The 23320-nt window shown below is 40.6% G+C and overlaps 3 protein-coding genes across 4 annotated transcripts; 1 reads left to right on the top strand and 2 right to left on the bottom strand.

Moving 5' to 3' along the window:
* The first annotated feature begins 66 nt into the window (after positions 1-66).
* Positions 67-7284, top strand: LOC103712035 (protein RDM16-like). The gene is made up of 6 exons (XM_026806565.4): positions 67-2293; positions 4550-4828; positions 4930-5397; positions 5481-5675; positions 5762-5919; positions 6004-7284. Exons 1-6 carry the CDS (start codon positions 1325-1327, stop codon positions 6860-6862), a joined length of 2928 nt encoding a protein of 975 aa, XP_026662366.4. The 5' UTR covers positions 67-1324; the 3' UTR covers positions 6863-7284.
* Positions 7285-7816: 532 nt separating this feature from the next.
* LOC103712084 (GDSL esterase/lipase At5g03810-like) lies at positions 7817-12651 on the bottom strand. 2 transcript variants are annotated; one of them, XM_039117310.3, is made up of 5 exons: positions 12025-12635; positions 11651-11781; positions 11321-11554; positions 8336-8591; positions 7817-8207 (listed from the first exon to the last, which is right to left on the bottom strand). In XM_039117310.3, exons 1-5 carry the CDS (start codon positions 12563-12565, stop codon positions 8014-8016), a joined length of 1356 nt encoding a protein of 451 aa, XP_038973238.3. In that variant the 5' UTR covers positions 12566-12635; the 3' UTR covers positions 7817-8013. The 2 variants fall into 2 exon arrangements, with proteins under 2 accessions (XP_038973238.3, XP_089781294.1); XM_089925168.1 differs by lacking the exons at positions 7817-8207; positions 8336-8591 and adding an exon at positions 10673-11226 and having other exon boundaries at positions 12025-12651.
* A 1424-nt stretch (positions 12652-14075) lies between these two features.
* On the bottom strand, positions 14076-23193 carry LOC103712033 (threonine dehydratase 1 biosynthetic, chloroplastic-like). Its single transcript, XM_008798408.5, has 9 exons — positions 22666-23193; positions 21920-22099; positions 21532-21801; positions 19750-19956; positions 15592-15840; positions 15433-15506; positions 15076-15193; positions 14734-14868; positions 14076-14485 (listed from the first exon to the last, which is right to left on the bottom strand). Exons 1-9 carry the CDS (start codon positions 23137-23139, stop codon positions 14345-14347), a joined length of 1848 nt encoding a protein of 615 aa, XP_008796630.3. The 5' UTR covers positions 23140-23193; the 3' UTR covers positions 14076-14344.
* Between the last annotated feature and the right edge of the window lie 127 nt (positions 23194-23320).

The raw sequence follows: 23320 nt of genomic DNA, 5'->3' as shown, positions 1-23320 counted from the left end.
GTTTTTTTTTTTTTTTCTTTTTTAAAGTACTTGCAGAATTCTAGCATTGCAAAAGCAATGGGCTAGGTTGATACTGATAGTCCAGTGCTTGAAGTTATTCTTGATTTGTAGTCAAACCGTCGAACCTCTTTGAGACTGGTAGTCTACTTCATATTGAGAGGCAATCTAGTGGCTTATGGCCATGCATGTCGGAAAATAGGCTTCTGGTCCAAGTATTTAATCCCCCTATCGTTGTGATGATCTTGCTGCTTTTAAGAGCCGTGCCCCCCAGCTCTTGCGCAAAGCAGTACGGCAAATCACACGGCTTGCTCGTGTCGTGCATGAATCCAGTTTGGAAGATACAAGCTCTTAGAGACTGGCTTTTAAGTGGAGGAGCTAAATTGTCGTCCATTTTGGCCGCAAGCCACTAGGTTGCCTCTTAATATGAATAAGCCAGCGATCTAATGAACAAGTGGGCAAATTGATGGGTGCTCCGAAGCATTACTTTTTTCCCCCTAATGTATAATTGTCGTATGTAAGATGAATTTTACTAATGATCATGGCGATGCATGTGAGGCAAAAACATAAAATAATTCCAATTATGTTAAAACGCACCAGTAGTCACCATCCTTTGTCTGAAAAATTATGTTCCCGCTTTTAGTAATGAGTGCATACAGCTTCTTTTTCACCTTTAAGTCTTAACAAAGACATTGAACCGGTTTTTTTTTTTTTTTTTCCTTGGTGAAAATTGAACCAGTTGAAATATGTTTTTTATAGTAAAATATGTTTTTATTAAAGAAGAGGGTAGACAGAGACAGAGAGAGAGAGAGTATCACGCGCAAGCCTGCCATGGTTAAGGGCTCAGAATAATTTGCATTGTAATAGTAGGAATCTATGGCCTAATATGATAATTAAGCTGGTAAGGGTATGCTTTATTGTATAAATAGGCAGAACGTTAAATTTGGCGGAGCCAACTATGTATGTATATTTACAATAAAGCGTTCAGAAACTTAGACCTGATGGAGCACCGTCCGGGACGGGCTCAGATCGGGTTTTACGGTTCAAGTTTGACCGGATAACCTATGCCCACCCAGCCCAGGCCTGGCTCGAGCAGGATTATTTTTGTTAATTTTTACAGATCCGGCCCGATTTTGGATTAGGCCTTCTTTTTTGCCCCAGCCCAGTAAATTTCGGGCTGGGCTGGACGCTGCCCGCGATCAGCTCTACCCAGAAACACGGCCAATCTGAGGGCTCCCTCCGTTCCTCCAAACCTTCACCAATTTTCCCACTTTGTAAGCCGGGCACTCTTACACAGTCCTCTGGACTCTCCTCGAAACCCTATCGCATGGACAAGGATCGATCCAGCCGGAAATCCCGAGACGATCGCGAGAAGGATGGAGATTCCGTCAAGGATCACCACCGCCGTGACCGCGACCGCGACCGCGACCGCGACCGCGACCGGGATCACAAGCACCGACACCACCACCCCGAGGTGAAGCGCCACGAATCGAGGGACGAGCGGCACCGCGACGATGACCGCCGCCGCCGCTCCCGGGACGACTCGCCTTCTGATCTTGAGCCGAGGAGGGAGGAGAAGCGCCACGGTTCCCGGAACGAGCGGCACCGCGACGATGACCGCCGCCACGGAGGCCGTGAAGACTCCCCAGCCGATCTTGAGCGGAGACGCGAGCGGTCGACGAGTAGGGCTAGGGATTCTGTCGAGCGGGATAGGGTTTCCCTCGAGCAGTCCGTGGAGAGGCGCCACCACTTGTCTTCCTTGCGGAAAAGGAAGGAGCACGAAGGAGATGAGGAGGAGTGGGACAAGAACGGCAAGCGGGTCAGGGTTTCTGATGGGGTGAGAGAGAAGAAGAGGGAGAGACGGCGTTTTGAGGACCGGGCGGTAGAGGATTCGAGCGATCTGAATGGGGTTTACAAAGAAGAGAGGGTTTCGAAGGATAGACGGAAGGAAGGAGGGTTGAGGGCTATGGAAAAGGATAGGGACGACAACAGGATGAAGGAAGAAGTCATGGGCGACGCAGAAATCAAGAAACCGCGGAAAGAAGGGAGGAGGTTTAGTGATAGTGTCGAGGCAGGGGAGAAGAAAGATGAAGACGAACCTAAAGCAGTTGATAATAAAGAAGTGAGAGAGGAGTGGAGATTTAAGGATAGGGTTAAGGAAGAAAATTTGGGGACTGTGGATGAGGCAAAAACGTCAGTTTCATCCGTTAATTCAAAAGATGAGTCGGGCAACACGCAAGTGGTTAATGGTGATCAGAGCAGGATGGCGATGGAGAAGAGCGGTTCCAGACGTAACGTAAGTATCAGCTATTATGTTTCCTCTCGCTTTTGTTGTCTCTGTATGCAATTATGGCTTTTACTTGTCATAGTATATGTAGATAAATCTCATATTGGCAGCAAAGCGTTCTGGATGGAATTTGTTTGGAATAGACTATTATATGTTACATAAATAAGGCCAGTCGTATGGCCAGTGGTTCCTAAGCATTTAAAATAAAATTAGGACTTCTAATGTTTATATAAATCATATTGGCCTTTATTCATCTTTCTCTAATTATCATTACACACACATTTTAATTGTATGAAGCAATAGGACCATGCATTGAAAATCACAATGTGGAAGTGCAGAAGTACAAAATAACTTGCATGTCTACGGCTATCCTCATCAGGTTGATAAGTAGTCCTGAAAAGGTAACCAGGAGAAAAGCTGTATACAAGAGCTAAAACCTATATGTTTCCTGTATAATTTTAATTGGCTAGAAAATACAGAATATCAAAGTGTCTTCTCTCTAATTACTATAGATATGTCCTCATAATTTGTGCATACCATAAATCATAAATCCTGCATAACCAGAATGACCATTTCATTATCTAACATCATATTCTTTGGTATTCTATATACAGCCTCATTTAGTTATAATGTTAGATCACCTTTGGGCTTTGAAAATTTTGTTCTAAACTTTTATTTAGAATTCAGTCATGTTGCCTAGGTAATGAAAACTATCATGAGGAGATGTTACAGTAATAAATGAGGAGATTTTTAAAACTCCACATCTAAAATTGTTTCATTGTTGTGTTTTTGCACACCTTAATCCCGAGTCATAATCCTATGGTGGGGGGCTGCATGTAAGGGACAGAATTTATTTCAGTTAATTTGATTGGTATTTGTGTTCCTCTCTTAGTTAATTTGATTGGTGATTGTGTTTCACTTGCATGCATATTTGATCTACTAAGGTTTGGGAAATCTTGGGGCAACATTGTATCCTACAAATATCCACTCACACCTCAAATGTGTGTGGTTTCTTAGAAAGATAATGAAAAATAGATTCGTTTCAGAGGAGACCTCTTTTAGGGAGCATTAAAGTATTAAGAAAATCTTTCATAGATATCTCTTGCTCTCACTCTCAAGTTGTTCCAATCTATATATTTCATATGGATTAATTGATATGAAACCCTTCTTTTACATTTTTGCAGATTAATACCTCCCTTATCCCAAAAATTTCCCAGTAGGATCTGAAGTCATTTTTTCTTTATTCCCAACGGAATTTTCACCAAAAATTTCTGTTTGGGAATATCCTTTAAAACTAAGGGACGAGATTTTCTTCATTTTATCTATTGTTACAGGTGACCATATTTATAGCTGATCTTTCGCTTTTATTTTCACACCTCTCTTTGTTTGGTCCTTGGAGCTTGCAGCTACTGACCTATCCTTTCTCCTAGATGCTGCCATTGTCGGCTTCATACTTTTTGTAACCACCCTTACCTGTGTTGAAATCCCTTGGTTAAGACCTTCTAGTTTCCATAAAGGAACTAAAGGGACAAGGCTATTGGGAATTTTCTTAGATAAAGGAGGCATCCATAGGGATCTTTTTAATGTAATTCATATGTAAAGGGAGGATTGCAGGCATCAACTATCCTTTCCCCTGATACAGTCATGTGCATCTTAAGGCCAAGTAATTAGATAAATAGGATTCTGATGGCTAAAATAGCCTAGGCTAGGGATGCCATTATTTGGTAGGATCATAACCATCCATCAAATATTCTTGTTCCTAATTGGTCTGATTAATAGGTGTTCATGTCATGGCTTTGTTAATTCTGCCTTGGATTCTGATTTGCCATTATCACTTGTTCTTTGGATCCGCATAATGAGTCTATAAATTGATTGGCCGTTCTTGTTATGCGAACTGTCAATGTAGTATAGCAATACACTTCTAAGAATATCTGAAATATAATAATAAATCACAAGATGCTTTGAAATAATACTCTAACCATCAAGCTTTTTTCCATCTATCCTTTCAATATAATAATATTCACAAGATGTTTTAGAAATAATGCTTAAGCTTTCTGAAGATGTTGTCAAAGTTTGTCTAGTGTCCAATTCTTGTGTTGTTTCTTGATGGATTGCTTGATAACGTTGTTATGGCATTGGCTACCATGAGTTTTCCTTTTATGCTGCTCTATTTCTAAATCTATAATGTCTTAGTGATTAACAATATATCCATGGCTCTTGTGGTTTTTATATGCTAACTCCTGCATATCCTTATGGTTTCTACAGGTCATTGCTCAGGAACCGCTTACTGTGGCATCAAAGGTTTCTATTAGCTCTGCCGCTTCTTATCCCTTTCCTACCAAGGTATCTTCAATTACTACCACCAATGAAAATGAGGGAGTTAGTATTAGATCTGATGAGGTTCCTGGAAAATCCAGTACAGATGGGACAGCAACTTCAGTCGCTGGCAAAAGTGGCAGCCTATCTCTTGATGCTTTAGCGAAAGCTAAAAAGGCTTTACAAATGCAGAAGGAACTAGCGGAAAAGCTGAAGAAGCTTCCTACGGTAATTGTAAACTAGGCAATTGCCTCTTAGGTTTGGTTTTCTTTTATTACATGTATTTTTTTCTGCAATTGATTGAAATCTTCCTCTTTTTTGCTCCACAGCTAAATAAGGTTGCTGGTACAAGCACTGAGAACTCCAAGGTAGTATATAACAAGGATGGGCCTAACATTCCTCCATCTGGTTTAGGAGCACCAGCTGGTTCTTCTGGTTCTTTGACTTCTGCCTCTGCAACCCCAGTTCAGGCAATGCCAAGATTACCTGTCGGGGTAACACCATCTGAAAAGCCATCTGCTGCAGGTGGCATCGGCATTCTCCCTGGGCTCACAACAATACCTAATATCGAAGCTGTAAAGCGAGCACAAGAGCTTGCTGCTCAGATGGGATTTCGCCAGGATCCAGCCTTTGCACCTCTCATAAATATGTTTCCTGGACCGTCATCGACTGATGTAGCTGCACCTCAGAGACCTGCCAAGGCTCCTGTTCTGCTCTTAGATGCTCAGGGTAGAGAAATTGATGAACATGGAAATGTCATTAATATGCCCAAGTTGACAAATCTCAGTACTCTGAAGGTGATTGTAGTGAGACTTCTCTTTCCTTTTACGATAGGTGCTTCCCTGTTGTTGACCATGTATTATTTGTTTTTGTGTTACAGGTCAACATCAACAAACAGAAGAAAGAAGCATTTCAAATTATCAAACCAGATTTAGATGCCATTGCAGAATCAAATCCTTATTTTGATGATAGGATGGGTATTAATAAAGCAAAGCTCTTGAGGCCCAAAAGGATGACATTTCAGTTTGTAGAGGAAGGCAAATGGTCAAAGCAAGCAGAGATGATAAAATTTAAGGTCTCATTTATGCTACAAGATCCTCTGTTTGTATGGTAGGTTCTTTCTCACGTTAATTTTCCTTACACCAAAGCCTTGCTTCACAGAGTCAATTTGGAGAAGCACAAGCAAAAGAATTGAAGATGAAGCAGTCACAGCTTGCAAAGGCAAAAGCTGAGCCCGACAGTAACCCAAATTTGATAGCAGTAGGGGTGAGAGTTACTAAAGAGAAGAAGAAGGAAGAGATCCCTGAAATAGAGTGGTGGTAAGTTGGTAATTCTCAATGTTATTATTTGTGATTTTGATTCATAGTCATCAAACAATAATCTTATTCTGTATTTGCAATCAGGGACAAGCCAATTTTACGTTCAGGTATCTATGGTGATGTCGCCAATGAGAAACTAAACATGGACAAGATCACAATATATATAGAGCACCCACTTCCAATTGAGCCCCCAGCAGTGCCTGCCCCACCACCGCCGCAGCCTCTGAAGCTTACGAAGAAGGAGCAGAAGAAATTAAGGACGCAGAGGCGCCTTGCGAAGGAAAAAGACAGGCAAGAAATGATCAGGCAGGGCCTGCTAGAGCCTCCCAAGCCCAAGATCAAGATGAGCAATCTCATGAAAGTCCTCACCTCCGAAGCAACTCAAGACCCAACAAAGCTTGAAATGGAAATTCGTAGTGCTGCTGCTGAGCGTGAACAAGCTCATGTCGATAGAAACATTGCTCGGAAGCTCACCCCTGCAGAACGTCGTGAGAAAAAAGAGAGGAAGCTCTTTGATGATCCAAACACACTTGAGACCCTTGTTTCTGTATACAAGATTAAAGACCTTTCGCACCCACAAACACGCTTCAAAGTTGATGTGAATGCCCAAGAGAACCGATTGACAGGATGTGCTGTGATGTCAGATGGCATCAGTGTTGTGGTTGTGGAAGGGGGTAGAAAACCAATTAAAAGATATGGCAAGCTGATGCTGAAACGGATAAACTGGGCTGCTGCTGTTAGCCATGAGGAAAATGCTGAGGACTCAGATGCCCCTACCAACAGTTGTGTTTTAGTGTGGCAGGGTAGCGTTGCAAAACCTAGCTTCCATAGGTTTCTTGTTCACCAGTGCAGAAGCGAGGTTGCTGCCAGGAAGGTGTTTGCAGATGCTGGGGTTCCACACTATTGGGATCTGGCTGTCAATTACTCTGAAGAACTGTTGTAAGCGAAGCTGCTATGAGTAAATTTAGGGACTGCAAGGATCTGTGAACAATTAGAAAGTTTGCTTTTATATGGCTCCTTGGACAATAAGCTTTTCAAATCTATTTTTCAGACATTAGTTGGTTTTGATGAACGCTGGGCGTACTGCTTATGCTCTGAAGCTTCTTTTTGACCTGAATTCCCACATGGGTTCTTATTTTATGGGCCTGAAGCTTCATCATCCTATGCGCGCTTCCAGCAAGAAAGCATCATAAGTTTTGGATGCATGGCATGCGACGCGAGGTACCAGCGCACCTTTTGATGAAGTGAGTTGTTGCTGTGACTGAGATGATCAAAATTATTAACTGTGGTGACCGGGATAGTTATAATACTTAAATGTATCCTTTATTTCATGGATTGATTCTGGAAAAAAAAGGGTTCTTTTCACGGATCAGAGCAAAATTTGCTACATTTGTTAGGTTGCATTGTGGGCTTGGGTGTGATGAGTCCTTTATACAGAAACATTTGTGAGCACAAGTGAGTTCGTAAGCTCATTCAGTTTTCAGAGTTCTCCACAGGGAACGCGTTGAGAACCACCAGCTCAATAGCAAGAATGAATGGTTTGGCAGATGCTGATGCCATCTTTATTTATTGTTGCCTGCTGATCGATCATCGAGACCCCGATGAAAGTGTGACTCATACCCTGGTTAGATGCTGTTGCAATGCAACCCTGGAGAACCAGAAAGCATATTTGATACCCAAAATACTGTTGCTGTGATTCTGAAGCAAGATCTCAAATGTCATTAACTGGGTAATCAGGTTCCTCCCCATCTTTTCCTCGCCCCGTCCGTCTCTCTTTTTTTTTTTTTTCTCTTTATCTCTTTCTCTTCGATCACTCATGATCTTGATGCTGGAAAATTTTCATGTGGGTCTCGTGGAGCAATCAGGTTCATTATATTGGTGCATTGATAGAAACAGGTTTTATTTTGAATCTGAGTTGGGTACTGAAATTTACTGGCTTTGAATTTGGGAAGCAAGTGGTGGGCGGGAGCACCGTCCACAAGACCCCCACCAACCCTTTGGGACCGGGAGTCGACTGAAATTTGAGGTACAGGATACCAGTTCAAGCGGCATACAATACCAAAGTACGGTGATAAGTTGATGGTAGATCATAACTTAAGAGATGAGATGGATGGCTTGGGCGAGGAGGGCATCTGCCAAGACCTGGTTGGCAGCCTCTGTAGTGTGGAAGCTATCCCAGAACACATACCCGGTGGCATTGGCACATGTCCACGGCCACGCCGCGTTGCACAGAACGGAAGCCTCGATGGTCCCGGTCCCACAGCACGCCTTCCTTGTCTCAGAGAACCCTTTTCAAAGCCAGAAAAAAGAAGATTAAGTCCTATTATTTTCAGAGGCCACCATCATCGGCAGACCAACATCCTTAGCAGAAACCGGCAGCTCACTGGCTGGTGAAATATAGGAGCACACAAGTTACCATTATTTTCAGGGTGCCTGATGAGGTCGAGCAGGGGGCTGTAGATGTCTAAGACAACCAGCTTCAGCCTTGGGTGGCTCTTCTTCAGGGCCCGGCCAGCTGCATTGAGCTTCTTGTTAAAGACTGCTGCATCATCATTGAGGCGAGCAACACAGTCATCGCTGCCGCCCCCGAACAGCGTGATGGCTGCCGGAAGGCAGCCTAGCGGTGGCAGCGATGTCACCCCGATCCTCCGAGCTCCCAATTTGTACAAAGCCTGGTCCATCATGGTGAGGAAGGCAAATTTTGATCCCAATTATCTCTATACTCAGGATGCAAAGGAAGCCAAAAAAAAGAAAAACATGGGACATCCTTGTGGCTGTCTGCTCAAGTTCTAGCAATGCAAGACATCACAAACAAAAATTACCTGAAGACTACATTTTCGTTTTACAGGCTTTTTCAAAAATCTAAAAAAAGAGCAAAATTAATTTAGAGATGAAGATTTAAAGGCGGAGAAGTTTGATCGGTTAGAGGCTGGATCAAATTCTAAAAGCTTGAAGCATGGGAAGTTTGATCGGTTCAAGGATCAATTAAGCTCATAAGAAAATCTTGAGCGAGAGGAACTTGATCGGCTGAATGTTGTACCAAGTTCAGAAAAGATTATGATTGAAAAACTAGTTGATTCTTTTGCTCAGAAAGAGTCAAAATATACTACATTGATCCGATCATAGGAATTTATATTAAGGAATCAAATTATGCAAAAAAAGTCTTGTGTTGAAGATATCCGATACATGGACGTTTCATGTGGAAATTTTTCTACCATGAGGATAACAAATTAACTAATTTTGAAGTAGTTTCAGAGATCAAACAGCAAAAAGATATGCTTGGTAAAGATGATTCATATTGTGCCTTAGTATTTGATAAGATTTTTGGTACATCAGTTAATCTTGAAGCTATTGCAAAGTTCGAGCTCTTAGCAAACTCTACATATGAGCACTTGATTTCATGTGTAGAAGCTAAAATTATATATAGAAATTTGAAGCTGCTTAAATGGAGGTATGTGAATATAGCCAAAGTTTTATTACTGATTTCACAGGTGTGCAGATAATGGTCGATGCTCTGGTAAGCAGTGACTGTAACTGGCAACTTGATATTCGTCAGTATAAGCTGGACGTTTTATGGAATCTCGGCTTAGTAACTGTAGAGTCCGTGCTGAGAGGAAGTATTAGAGGATATTGTCGACTCTAGGACATGTATCGAAAAGGACGGGCTAATAAAGAAGTCCTATTATTTATTTGATTTAATAAGTTATTGCATGTTATCATTACTGATGTAATACTAGCAATAAATGCTATAGCGTTTTACGATATCTACAGGTCCAATATTGTTAGTATGGACTTCGCAAGAAGAGAGAGTGCTAGAAGTCCATTGCTTGTCTTTTCTATGCTAGAATTATATTCCTACTTTATTTTATTTTTTTATTCCAATCCTAATAATAGTTTATTTTTTAGTGCTGGCCTATTTTAGCTAGGTTAAGTCTTAAACTTAATATAAGTCTTAAACTTAATATATTGGATTTATTTTTTAGGTAGAGTTGGACATTAATATTTTTATATCTTAGTAGAAGATGGTAATATTCTTATCGAAGAAGAGATCGAGTATGATTTTATAAATAGAAGGAAAAGTTATGCTAAGAAACCTGGGGCTCCGTTGAGGAGAGACGCGAGAGAAGGCTTGGGAGACGACTTTAGCAGGGGAGAGAGAGCAAGCGAGCCGTTGCTTTCGTGTGACGTCCTTGCAGCAGCAGCAGAGAGAAGCATTGAGCTTCTATATTTTAATTAATTTTTTTTTAAAAAAATAATATTTTTTTATTTTTTTTTAATGTATATATTTTGGATGCTGGGTCGGTATGAATCTACTGTTGACTACTATGGTCTTCTGCAGACTGTTTGCACCGAATCTCTACTTTCTATCAGCGCGGAGGTACTAAAGCCCCAGGAGACTGATAAATGGAGGGTGGGCCTACCGATGAACTCCAAATAGGATGCAACAAAGGAGTGTCACAGCACAAATGTACGTCCCTGAGATGCGCAGCGTACTTATTTTGTCTGCTCGCTTTCTTACTGCAGTAGTTTTTCGGCTCTTTACCGCCAAACGACAGTCACAATGTCGTTATGTAATGAACGAAAATATGCATACGTACAGTTGCATTATTTTCCGGTAGATGAGGTTTTTCGAGCTACGAAGTGACCATGAGGGCATGTCATCCAAGTAGGTTATTCTTCGAGCAAAAGAAAATCAAGTAGAGTTTTCAGACTAAAAAGACACATTTTATATTAAAAAAAAAGAGAGAGAGAGAAAAGTTTTATTGAGAAAATCTTTAGAGGAACTGCTTGCATATCACCACACATTTCTTCTCATAAATCACAGTTATCTGTGGAACTCAACAAAGTGTGAATGTGGGTTGGGCTTTTTCCGGCTCTCGCCTTTTTAACAAGCACTTGTGGAGGTATCTAGTGGAACGCTCGTCAACAAGAATGATTAAATAAGTGTTGAAACGTTGCAATGGATAAACATCAGTCCACATTTTGAGTCGGATGTCTGAGATAAGTTGCAGATCTTAAAATGAATCGGTGGACGGCAGGAAAACATATGGGACTGGGGTAAGAATAATCTAATGTTCGAAAATGATAAGATTTTGTTTAGGATGTCATCAGCACTACCACCTATTAAATCCTACGACTGTAGGACCAGAGGATCTTTACCAACGTCCTCCTCTTTCCACTGTAGATGTCACACGGATGGGGAAGCGGCCGCCATCCAAACAACCAATAAATCGGTGGATTTTGGGTACATGGTCGACCATGCGACCAACCAATAATTGTACGCCAAATCAACAACCGATGCAATGTCTATGATGGTTGTATGATGCAGCAAACGATGTTAGATATGAAGGGAAAAAAAAGAAAAAGAAATATGAAGGGCGGATATGAAGAAGAAATTAACCTGAACGAAAGTACGGAATTTTTGAACGAGCAAGTCGGCAAACTGATCCGGAGTGTAGGCCTTTTGAAGCAAGGGGTTGATGAAGTAGTTCTGCACGTAATCGCTGGTACCCGTAGTCACTACGTAGATGGATCCGGTGAAGAGCGCCGTCGCATTCATCCTCCCTGCGATCCTCTCCACCTTGGACCGGTAATCCTTGTAGTTCCTCAGCTGCTGGTTCAGCGGGATCACATTCTGCAAGATAACTTATCCTATATAATCACAATTCCTATATTGCTTAAATCTGGATAAGATCGGATCCGAGCGAAATCGGAGAGCGCAAGCACTCACATAGAGGATCGATGTGCTTTCCAAGTAGCCAGAGGCGCCCGAGGCAAAGTTGGCACCAGACAAGAGGTTCTTCCCCGTGGCCTGTTCGCTAAGATAGGCTGGCGGATATGAAGCGAACCCGAGGTTCTCGACTGCGATTATAGGTATAAATATTGGTAATGTTAGTTTCGAGAGGGCATTAATTCCTTTTTTTTTGTTTATTTTTTTTCTCTTTTCATGGAGCACGCAACAGTAGTCTAGTCCTGATGGAGGGCAAAGATTGGGTCGGTTAAAATTTGAAATAGCAATATAATAGAAGTTAGCTCAGACAAGAACTTGCGAACAAGATGTGATGATTTGTATATATATATATATATGGTAGGTACGTAGGTGACCTGCGAAGTCAGTGGCTAGCTTGCCATTGCAAAACCTTCCGGTGGGAGTGTGGTCGATGAAATCTCGGCCGTAAGGAGGAAAGTTGGCCTTGACGGGAGTGAGGCGGTTGTTGTTGTTGCCAACGTCGACGACCGAGTCCCCGAAGATGATGAACCCTGCAGGGACCAGGCCCTGCCCTTCAGACACCCCCGCCAACCCAACCAGCAGCAGCAGCAGCAGCGTCACAGCTCCGGCCATCCCACGGCTCTCCTTACGCGCTTCAGTAGTCTTAGGCTTCTCGATCGGTGGCGGGGAAGGAGGCCGGAGATGTTCGGAGAAGAGGGGAGAAAGAGGTGAAGGGTTCGGAAACAGGGAAGGGGTGGTGTGAAGTGTGAATGATGCATGGTGGTTGGAGACAGCTGGAGATGAGTGGGGCTGTGGGACATTTAGCAGGAGGAGTGGGCCGCGAGGAGAGGAGAGGAGAGGAGAGGAAAGGGCACCCCCAACTAAGAAGTTGTTGTTGTCTTTTGTTTTGGATGAAAGGGAGGCACAGCTAGCCATCCAAATTTAGCAGACGCATGATATGAAATAATGTACAAAGATTCCATGCTTCAACGTAAAGGTGGTAATAGATCTGGAACAGTTGTTTTTTTATGTGCCCAAGACTGATGACCATATGTAAATTTGCTGCTGCTGCAGGGGAAGTTAGTATGGCCTTTCTCATTGGTTTTGCGCCCTTATCCCTAGCAACCCGGATGCTGCATTGCGCTGCACTCGACTCCCTCCTCCCTCCTCCCTCCTCCCTCCTCGAGAAGGGAGACCGAATACTAGATGTAATCTCTCTCTCTCTCTCTCTCTCTCTTCATTTTTTTTTCCCTAGATGTAATCCCCGTATATTGAAGGAAGTGGTGGCTTCTTGAGAACTTGAGAGGGGGTTCCGCCGGGTTGCTCCATCTACTATATTTTTCTTAAAAGAAAATCCCACCATCAATCATTGGAGGTGTCAGACAATGTAAATAGCTCGAGCCAACAATCTAGCTAGGCTCGAGATTAATTTCAAATTGAGACACAAATAATCCAAACTCATCCAGCAACTTGCATGCATGCATGTGAGTGTGTTGGTGAGCATGTGTGCGCGTGTAGGAGGGAAGACCTAACATTAGATGCAATCTCTCTCTCTCTCTCTCTCTCTCTCTTCTCCTCCTCTTTGGTAGGAGAAGAATGTGGGGCCTTTTAAAAAACTTGAGAGGATGTGTCCCCAAGCTGTTTCATCTGCTAGATTTTTTTTCAAAGAAAATCACGCCGTCAACCATCAAGGGTGTCGGACAATCTAAATAGCTCAAGCCAACAATTTACGCTCGAAACTAATTTCGAATTGAGCCAAAAATAATCCAGAACTGTTAGATCTTAGATCCAATGATCCATAATATTAAATGTCGATTCAAATTTGAATCAAGCATTTTAATTCATGCTTGAATTGAGCTTGGTTCAAAATTAATTTGATTTCTAACTCGACTTGAGTTTTTCAAGCTGATCACTTAGGCATATGTTTGACTAAGTTCGAAATTATGCCCGAATTGAGCTCATAATAACGAAAATCAAATCAAATTGATCTCACATCCAAGCTCGATCACATCCAAGCACGATCAAGCTTGCCTTGGTTGTAACCCTCTCACCCATCCATATAAGTAGACCATCCATATATAGAACACGTCTTTAAGGTGGAATGTGGAGGAGAATACAGTCTCCAGCAGCCAATGATACACAATTTCGAATACAAGTACTGCAATTATTTGCTAATATAAATTCCCAAGAATATTTCACTACTATAATTTTAGTAGAGAATAAACAAGTGTGGAACATTTTAATCATTTCTTAATTGTCAGCTGAAACCACCCACTTAAAGCAGCACACGTGGTCCATTAGTCCAATACCCAGTCAATTAGTACACCACAAAAGAACAAGGAGTTATTGACAGACTGGCTGCAAGACCTATATGAACCTTCCCTATAATTTTTTTGCTTCGAGCCAACATGCGTTGCAATCATTCATTCTATTCAAAGAATCTCAATTCCACACCAGAGATGCACAATGATTAATTCTCAGTCCTATTTACAGCCCTATAGATTAGATAAGTAGTGAGAACCCAGATTAAGATTTAGGGCAGCAGATGTAGATCTAAGCCCAAAAAGAAAGACCATAAAAAGATAGAAGAAATCAGGAATTCGGTGTTAGAATCAAAAAACAATCTCATTAGGCCCCAGATTCCTCCCAGTGTGTAATCAGAACAATCACCCCTGATGCCATTGCACGCAATGACAGATTTGGTTTCATTTTTGTTCACTGCATTAAAAGCTGATAGGCTTCATTGGTCACCCCGTATGCATACTCGTAACCAAGTGTGTTAGCCTTATTCCTGAATTCTTCCATATCCTCCTTTGGGACTTGGATTCCAACCAACACATTAGCACCAGTCTCACCCTGTCAACGAAAAGAAACCAAAATACAAATTATAAATATAATGTTCTCTTGTTCTGAGTAAGTGCAAACAATACCACCCTGATCTTCAGAAGAATAACCAGCCCTTGCTTATTTCTATCAAAGAACTTCAGAATTTTTTCCTCACTGCAGGAAGCTTTCCTCCCTTACACAGGATATCCCTCATAACAATTTAAGCTGATGTAAAATTTAATCAACAAAAGTTTACACATATAAGGAAGGTAACAAACCTGAGCTCGATAATGAAAGAGGCTGATATTCCAACGTGGACTAAAGGTATCCAAAAATTTCATAAGAGCACCTGGCCTCTCAGGGAAGATAAATCGGCAAAGTAGTTCATCTTGGACATTTGATCGGCCTCCCATCTGAACATATACCAGAAATGAAATAAAATTATTACTGGTACATAGTATATTGACTTTCCAAGGCCAGTGATGTAAGGTTATGAGATAAGCCGGTGTAATGACTTAACAGACTAATTCCTCAAAATGTACAACATCAATTTCTAAGCCCAGGCAATCAAACAGAGAATGCTAATAGAGATTATTGATGCACCAAGACGAGAAACATACGAAGTATCGCAGATGATGCTTCACCACATCATCATTGGTAAGATTGAAAGTTCTTAGCTGTGCAGCTTTCATGCGCTCCATCATTGCTCCAAGTTCAGTGTCAGTGTGAAGTCCAACACTGCAATAGCAAATGCCAAAAGACTTAAAAAATTCAGAGACACATACATTTCTGCACTAGATTCATTATATGCAAGAATATGATTAAACCAAGAGTTGGTCTAACATTAAAAAAGGACACTCAGAAGCAACAAAAAAAAAGGTTGGAAAATTCTCCAAAATGAAGAAAGATGGCCTCGGAGCATTTTTCTGGATTATAAACAGGTTCAGTAGTCTCACTAAAATCAAGTTATTACTTGCCTGTAAAGAACAAGAGCATCTTCTTTACGCGAATCATATCTATATTTAAACTCTGTAATGTTTATAGAACCAACCTGCAAAGATGTTCCATGTTTAGAAACCATGACATCCGAGACATAAAACAAATGTAGATGTGGTAAATAGAACCATGCGGCATACCAGTTCACAATATTGTTTAAAACTTCCACGCTCCTCTTGCAATATAGTAGCGAGAATAGCCTCCCGTTTCCGACCAACATCGGCAAGTTCAGTTACTAACCTAAGTCTATCAAAGTTCATGTTTGCGCCACTAGTTATTGCCACAACATTTGTACCTTCCAAGCCATAGTATTTGCAGTATGCTTCTGCCCCTGCTAGAGATAGGGCACCTGCTGGTTCTAAAATGCTCCTTTTCTCCTCAAACATATCCTGCATGTGAATGTAAATTTTTCAAGTTTCAAATCCATTGATTTCTACAATTGTTATAGAAACATATAAATAAAAAATGTACTGAGACACTAAATTCTAATTCTTGAAAAACTAAAATATAATGAAGCAAAAGAAATTCTATGATATCACTCAAGCAGACATCTTATAGAAGAACATGATGAGAATAAGAGCATCAGAGGAAAGGATTGTTATTTTATTGCCAGAATCACCTCTATTGACGACAACACTAAAAGTCGTTTGCACTTGAAGTTCATCTTCCAACCTTGCTAGCCATAACATACTTAATAGCTTGGCTTAAATAAATAATAAGTCAAATACATGCAGGGCAGAAAAATTCTTCATAGCATCAGAGTATAAAATCTAGTGAAGCATTGGGGCCTGAAAGGCAAAATTTGTTAAGAGATCATATCATCTTTAACAATAAGCTGTATTCCGTTAAAAAGATATCATTTCTAGCCCCATAATCAGTAAAATATGTACACATACTTTACAGATTCATCTTTCCAATTACAAATTATCAAGTCCTGAAACACTTGGTCCAACAAAATAACAATTCAATAAGTTGATCAGGGCTTAATAATGTATTCAGGAAGTCCGAAATATAATGAAGTACATGCTGTCTGGATCGATGAAGGAAATCATTCTCCTGGAACAGCAAATGAGATTACATCAGTTGGAAAAATTAACAATCTCCGATAAAGTTCCAGTGCTAAATACATAGACTATCATTGTCAGCACTCAGCAGTAACAGAAAGATTTGCACGTGGAACCTAACCAGCAGCCAGGCATATGTGAATTGCCCAAAATTTATAAAATGATAGTTTTTTTTCAAAAAAAGGGGAAAATTTATACATCAGATGGGATTAGCAAAACCACTCCTTTCCTAGTGTGCACTGAGGCCCATATTAAAAAACAAACCCTATAAATCAAGTAGTATCTTTAGCTGGTCTTATTTCATCTGTTAACAATAGTATATGATTACTGAAAGCAATCTTAGTAGTTAGTAGAGCATATATTCACATGTTCAACCACTCTTCACAAACAAGTCAAACCAAGAATTTCCATTTGCTTGTGTTTGCAAATTACGAGCTGTGATTCCATATAAATTCAGCTTTTTAGCTGTGTAGTTTTGTAAGCACAAAATACTTTGCCTGGTATAAAGTATTTCCTGCCTACAAGTATTTATACTTGGAGACCATGTTTTTCCCAATCTAATGGTCATTGAAATTTCAAAGTGGTCCCTGGTGCTCTTAAATTTCAGTGATTCACTTATGATTTTTCTACACATCAATTCTTGGAACTAATTCCCCAACGCAAGCACAGTCACTTTGTTATGTTCATCTAACAGTCAAGTTGATAATCCCATCTCATCGTGGTTGTCGAAACAGTTAGATTGTCATTAGATATGCAAAAATCCACAAGTATTTTAAAAAGCTTGTGCACTTAAAAGGAAAGCTAAATGCTTAAGCTGTCAGAAAAATTGTATTTAATCCAAAATAAGCTGGAATGACCAATAGACATGCTAACTAATACTGCCTTGACTAATCAGAATTTTCCTTTCTTTTACAGGGATCATGACTATATATATGGCTCTACAGGTAAATGGAGAAAAAGTAGACACAAACAAACAAGTATTTGACATATTATAGGAATAATGACGCACCAAAATGCATAACAATCTTCATGTAGCTATAATGTGCCACAATATGCTAGGTAATACATTAGAGTATAAATATTTACTACTAAAAATATGATTTGCTAAGCATTCTCACATCAACATTTTAATCCAATCAGTGGCTCATACTGAACAGTTAAGAAGACTAAGCATCAACTTAAGCATGTAAACAAATGTCAAAGCAGCTAAACGGACTAAATGGCAGCTAAGTGCTTCAGGTTAAAGCTTAAATGGTCTAGCACAACTAAGCGGCTACATAAGCAGCCACTTTTGACGACCCTGCATCATGTATCAGTGATTTATTTTTCTTTTTCTTGTACCAATATTTCAAAGGTGCATCTCTCTATGCTCACATTGAATATGTTCTTGATAGCCTTTTTACATTTATCCAGTTCGTCATACAAGTGGCCCATAGCTAGGTTTTTTCACCATGTACAAATTAGAGAACTTAAAATGGAGACCATCACCAAAGAGCATATACATTGTGATTCCACGGCAGAAGCGTCATAATAATTTCCAATCCCCCATTTGCCCTTGGCATTGTTTGTCTATCTACTAAACAACCACTTCCCAGCAGTGAACATGCTTCTTAAACTTAGTAGCCACAATCTTCTACTTAGAATCTCTTTCCCACACCCACTTCCTTATCACTTGCTGACTTTAAATTTCTATGATAGTTATGCTTCCATGCTCTCGTATCCAAATCTGCCCTCCATCCCACTTCTGACTCCTGTAACTAAGTTCTTAAATTGCTCATTTCTTAAATTGTTCATTTTTCTTTTTAAATGCATTGCAATGTGATTCATTTTTCTTAAATTGCTCATTTCTTAAATTGTTCATTTTTGCGTTCCTAGTCAACTCTTTTGATTCATAAACCTCATCATCACATTTAACACAAACTAAATGACATAATAAAACCATTCTAACTCTCTCTCTCTCTCTCTTTTCCATCCATTTCTTATGTTTTTCTTTTATATATAAGGAATCAATCTCCCCGGCATCTCAAAAACATGAGATTTAGCAGTGCATGGCACATGGTATTCAAAACAAATATGGCCTCTTCGCCTCTCTTTTTCCCCCTTCTTTGTGGCCTCTTCGCCTGCACTTAAAAAAATAGCAATAAATTACAATCAACAGTAGCATAACCATGCCTCCAAATTACTACTAAAGAAGCATTCTTCCACAATACAACCAACCTTCATTCTGGTCCCAACACCATTTTCTAACACCTTTATGACATACTGCTTTTCTTTTTCTTCTTCTATCTTCTTTCCTTAGCAAGCATCAAATCAAACTGATTTGCCCAATGCATTGTTTACAGAGTCTGCCTCACATGATCCATGCAGATCTTGGAGCCATACTCAATCCCATAAAGATCTTTAAAGAGAATAACAGCCAATCACTCACAAAAGGGGAGGTTTCCCATTATGGGCAAGTTACTTTACCTTGCCGTCCAATCTTTGGGTTCAACACCTCTGTTAATAAAACTCTCTTTCGCCCTCTGTGCAATGAGCAAGTCCAGAAGTCCTGCATTGTTGTATCAACTATGGAAGCCACCCTTCGTTAATGTCTCATGAATAGAACTGCTCACTCAATCACCTGATGCTCAATACGACCTACTATTACAATGACATTAAGATATTTCCATCAATTTGTTTTCCATTAAGAAAGCATGATAGTTTATCTGTGAACTCTTTCTTTGTCTATTAGAAGGTACAATGCAACAAATGTTAACATATTGATTCATTTGGCACAAGTGCTCCCATTGACATTTCTCGAGTGTGCGATGAATATCTATAACAATGACTAGATAAAGCAAAGCCTGACAGTGTCACTATGTGCTATATACGTGCTGGTATGTGTGCATCTGCCAGTGACCCAAAGATATAATCATCAACAAGTAAATATTTAGATATATGCATGTAATTAGGTAAATATGGATTTATTAATTCAAAAATTACCATTTATATAAGTGTTTTGATAGAAAATAATATAATATAACATGACTCAAAGCATCCTTGTAGCCGACCACATTAGACTCCAGGTAATCAACATTAGAACCAAGAGTCATGTACGTGGGTACTGTGTTCCCTGTGGCATAATTTTTATAGGTGGCATGAGATTCATAATGGTGCTTTTTCAAGCCTTTTGATATAATATATTTTGTAAAAATATTCACAAATCAAGAATGAAAAGAAAGAACAAAGCTTAACCTTTATAGATGCACAAACAGCATCACGGCCAACAAGGACCACTCCATCTACCAGTTCTCGGCATAAGCGGAATGTCTCTTCTCCAACTACTTTAACAGCCACACCATCTGCAAATCCTCCCACTTGCTCTAGCATGACCCTTTGACCATGATACAGAGACAATGCCATGGCATTTGCATCAAAAGGCTCCACCCCAATGATCTTTACCTGCAGAGAAAGCTAAATTGAGTCAAAAAATCTAACAGAGGATCACTATCCAGATAAAATACAATGCCTCAGAGTGGCGCATCAATAAACATAAAATCAGACTATTTAATGATGATTTCCCCTCTATGATATAAATAGAAATTTCACCTTAATGCACTGGAAGAAGTAAATCAGATTATTTATAAAAAAAAAAAAAGGAAAAAGTAGGCTGAGCCCATATTCCAACTGAATTAAGAAAACCTTGTGAGGTAGAAATGTGTTCTGTGAGCATTACAGAAAGAACAACATATAGGAGTTCACAAACCTAATCAGGCACATAGTACAAAAAACAAATTATAATAATGTATAGCTATATTTGAGATTCAATGATCATGATCCAAGCATGTAATGTTTCAGCCAAACAAGCTATACACCACATTATACAGTGTACTTTACAATCACATGCTTGATATACTAGGAGATCCTACATGCTTATATCTTGTTGGTGCAGAGGGAGGGGGGAGAAGAGAGGAGGGAGGGGAGGGAGGGAGGGAGGGAGAGAGAGAGAGAGCATATATAGATGGTTTAAACTTATTTACAGGAGACATAATCTGAAATTGTTAAATCTTGGTCATATTTCTATAGAATATGTAGATTGTGATTAGCAGTATGGATTCTAGCATTATATGCCCACTATTCCCCTCAAGAAAAGAGAAAAAAAAAGGAGTTATATGCCCACCACCAATTTTAGTACCTTAGTTTGGAGGTACCATTCATTTCATATCCATCCCTAGGATAGCATCAATTTTTCATTGAAGCTATGGAACAAAGTTTTTCCACTTTAAAGCACTCTAAGTTGTTTGAAAAACAAAGACCCATTAAGCATGCCAGAATTACACTAAATTGAAATATTGAAGCAAAAATCAGCTTCCAAATTTATTTCCTGATAAATTCAAACTGAAGGCACTGAAATTGGACAAACCAAAATAGTATTAAAAAGCTCTATTACAGACTCGAATGAAAGCAAGAAGTCGGGGGAAAAAATTCAAAAATCACTGAACAGGATTATTCTCAATAGTTATTTGAATAGCAGTAAATGTAAAAATTATAAGATATGAAGGTTATCCAGAGTCAAGACAAGACCTCTTATATGTAAAGACAACTGTGGTTTAATCAAGGTTCACCCTACTGGACTGTCACACCTGATACCATGTGTATCATACAGTATCGGTAGCGAACTAATACTTGGTATCCGGGAACATCGACTGTCAATACCGCAAACCAACCCACACCGACATTGTAGCAGCATGGTACTGGTATGGGTACCGAAATTGGTGCAGCCATAGCACATGAAAGTGAAGTCCAGGATATGGAACTTACGTGAAAATGTCAATGGTGCTCAGGATCTTGTTATTACAACAGGATATCAATGGATACAGATGTAGAGAATAAAGTGCTGCAATTCATTTAGAATGTAAACATGCTCTAACATACAGATATGAGAATGCATATTCTATCCCCTTTTATGGTGTGCGCACGACAAAAGTTATTTGAAGTCACTGCAACAGGATAAAAAACGATCAAAAAGATACAAACCTCTGGGCGAACCCGTTTTACATAAGCAGCTATACCTGCTACCAGTCCACCACCTCCAACAGGCACAAATATAGCATGTAGTGGGCCTTTCAATTGGTGAATGATTTCCATCCCGACAGTGCCTTGACCCGTGATGACATCTGGATGATCAAAAGGGGGTATGAATGTGCGACCTTCCTGCTCACCACGTTTCTTGGCATATAATTGGGCTTCATCATAAGAATCACCAACGAGACAGACTGTTGCACCTAGCCTCTCAACAGATTGCCACTAAGAACATAGAAAGATTAGAGCGGGGGGAAGCAAAGAAAGATATACGGCAATTGACCCCAAGAGATCCATCAAGAACAAGGAAAAGACAACAATAATCATCAAATGGTGAAGAAACCTTAATTTCGGGTGTGGTAACTGGCATTACAATAACAGCATCACAACCTAGTTTCTGAGCAGCCAATGCAACTCCTTGGGCATGGTTACCAGCAGATGAACAGATAACACCCCTGTCCAGCCGATCACTTGACAGCTTGGCCATCATGTTATATGCCCCTCGCAACTTAAATGAGAAGACCTGCAACATTTAGTCAACATAATTGTCACCTCCAAGCAATAAAATTTTGAGATGGAAACATGCATAGCTTGTATTTGCAACTAATCATACTAAGGAAGAGATGGGTAGAAGTGGAGAAAAGAGAAGGATTTAATTACCCACTCTGTCGAATTGAAGATTTTACCCTACTCAGTCCTAAATACAGTTTGAGAATCTCGTATAGAAATAGAAAGAGAAAAATGAAGAAAGACGAAATCTTTGCATCTCAGGCATAATACAACATGTCCAGCAGTGGGAAAAATCATAGAGAAAGAGGAAAGAAAGCATGATTATATACATTAATCGGCATTTTAATTAGGGCGCACTGAAAGAAGGGATAAGAAAAACCACACAGAATTGAAGGGCAAAAGAGATGGAAACACTGTGTACAGTTAGAGCATATGATTTCGGACACTCCGCCGAATCAAAACAATACAAATTCGTGAAGAGTTTGAAACTTCGGGAAAATAACCTCAATAAGATTAGTGAAAAAAGAACATTCTTTGGACAAAATCGGAAAAAATAAAACAAGTATAAGAAGGAAGTACGGGTTGCAAATCCTCTCTCTTGAGCCAGAGATCGACCCCAAGCCTCTCCGACAGCTTCGGGGCCAGCTGCAAGGGGGACTCAATCGCGACATCATAAACCCTCGACGAGAGTATATTGGTTAGATACTCCATTGGATTGGGATCCCCATCTGTAAGTCCCTCCGCCGCTGGCGCCCTGGTCCTCTCCGAGATGCCGCCCAAGTAACCGCTCTCGTAGTGCAAGGAATCGGCGGTGACCCTTTTGAGGGGAAGGGCGGGAGGGGAAGAAGAGGAGGAAGCCGCGTCGCTCTGCGTCGTGATGACCGACGAGGAGGAGGAAGCGACGGCGGTGGCGGCGGTCAAGACGGGACCTTTTCCGCCACCGGCACCGACGGTGGCGACGCGAAGCGGGAGGAGGAAGGAACGGCGGCCGCCAGTCGGCGGTGGCGGCGCGAGGGTGGGGAATTGGAGGCGGGCGAAGGCGACGGACTCCATAGGCGGGCGGGGCACCTACGCAGGGTTTCCCTGGGTGCCCGAGTGGGACTTTTCGACTTAAATTTATCTGGGGAAGGGCAGTGGCTCCGCTGAGATCATGTTTTGAAGGATTTCTTGTTTTTCCGGTAGATGTTCGACAAGTGTCAAATTCTACGGATGGAATGGTAGGTGCATGACTTCG

The sequence above is a fragment of the Phoenix dactylifera genome, chromosome 9 (genome assembly GCF_051530095.1).
Source record: "Phoenix dactylifera cultivar Ajwa chromosome 9, Ajwa_hap1_PhDact_Kaust_v1.1, whole genome shotgun sequence".
Lineage (NCBI taxonomy): Eukaryota > Viridiplantae > Streptophyta > Magnoliopsida > Arecales > Arecaceae > Phoenix > Phoenix dactylifera.
This window is presented reverse-complemented; position numbering and strand designations above follow the sequence as displayed.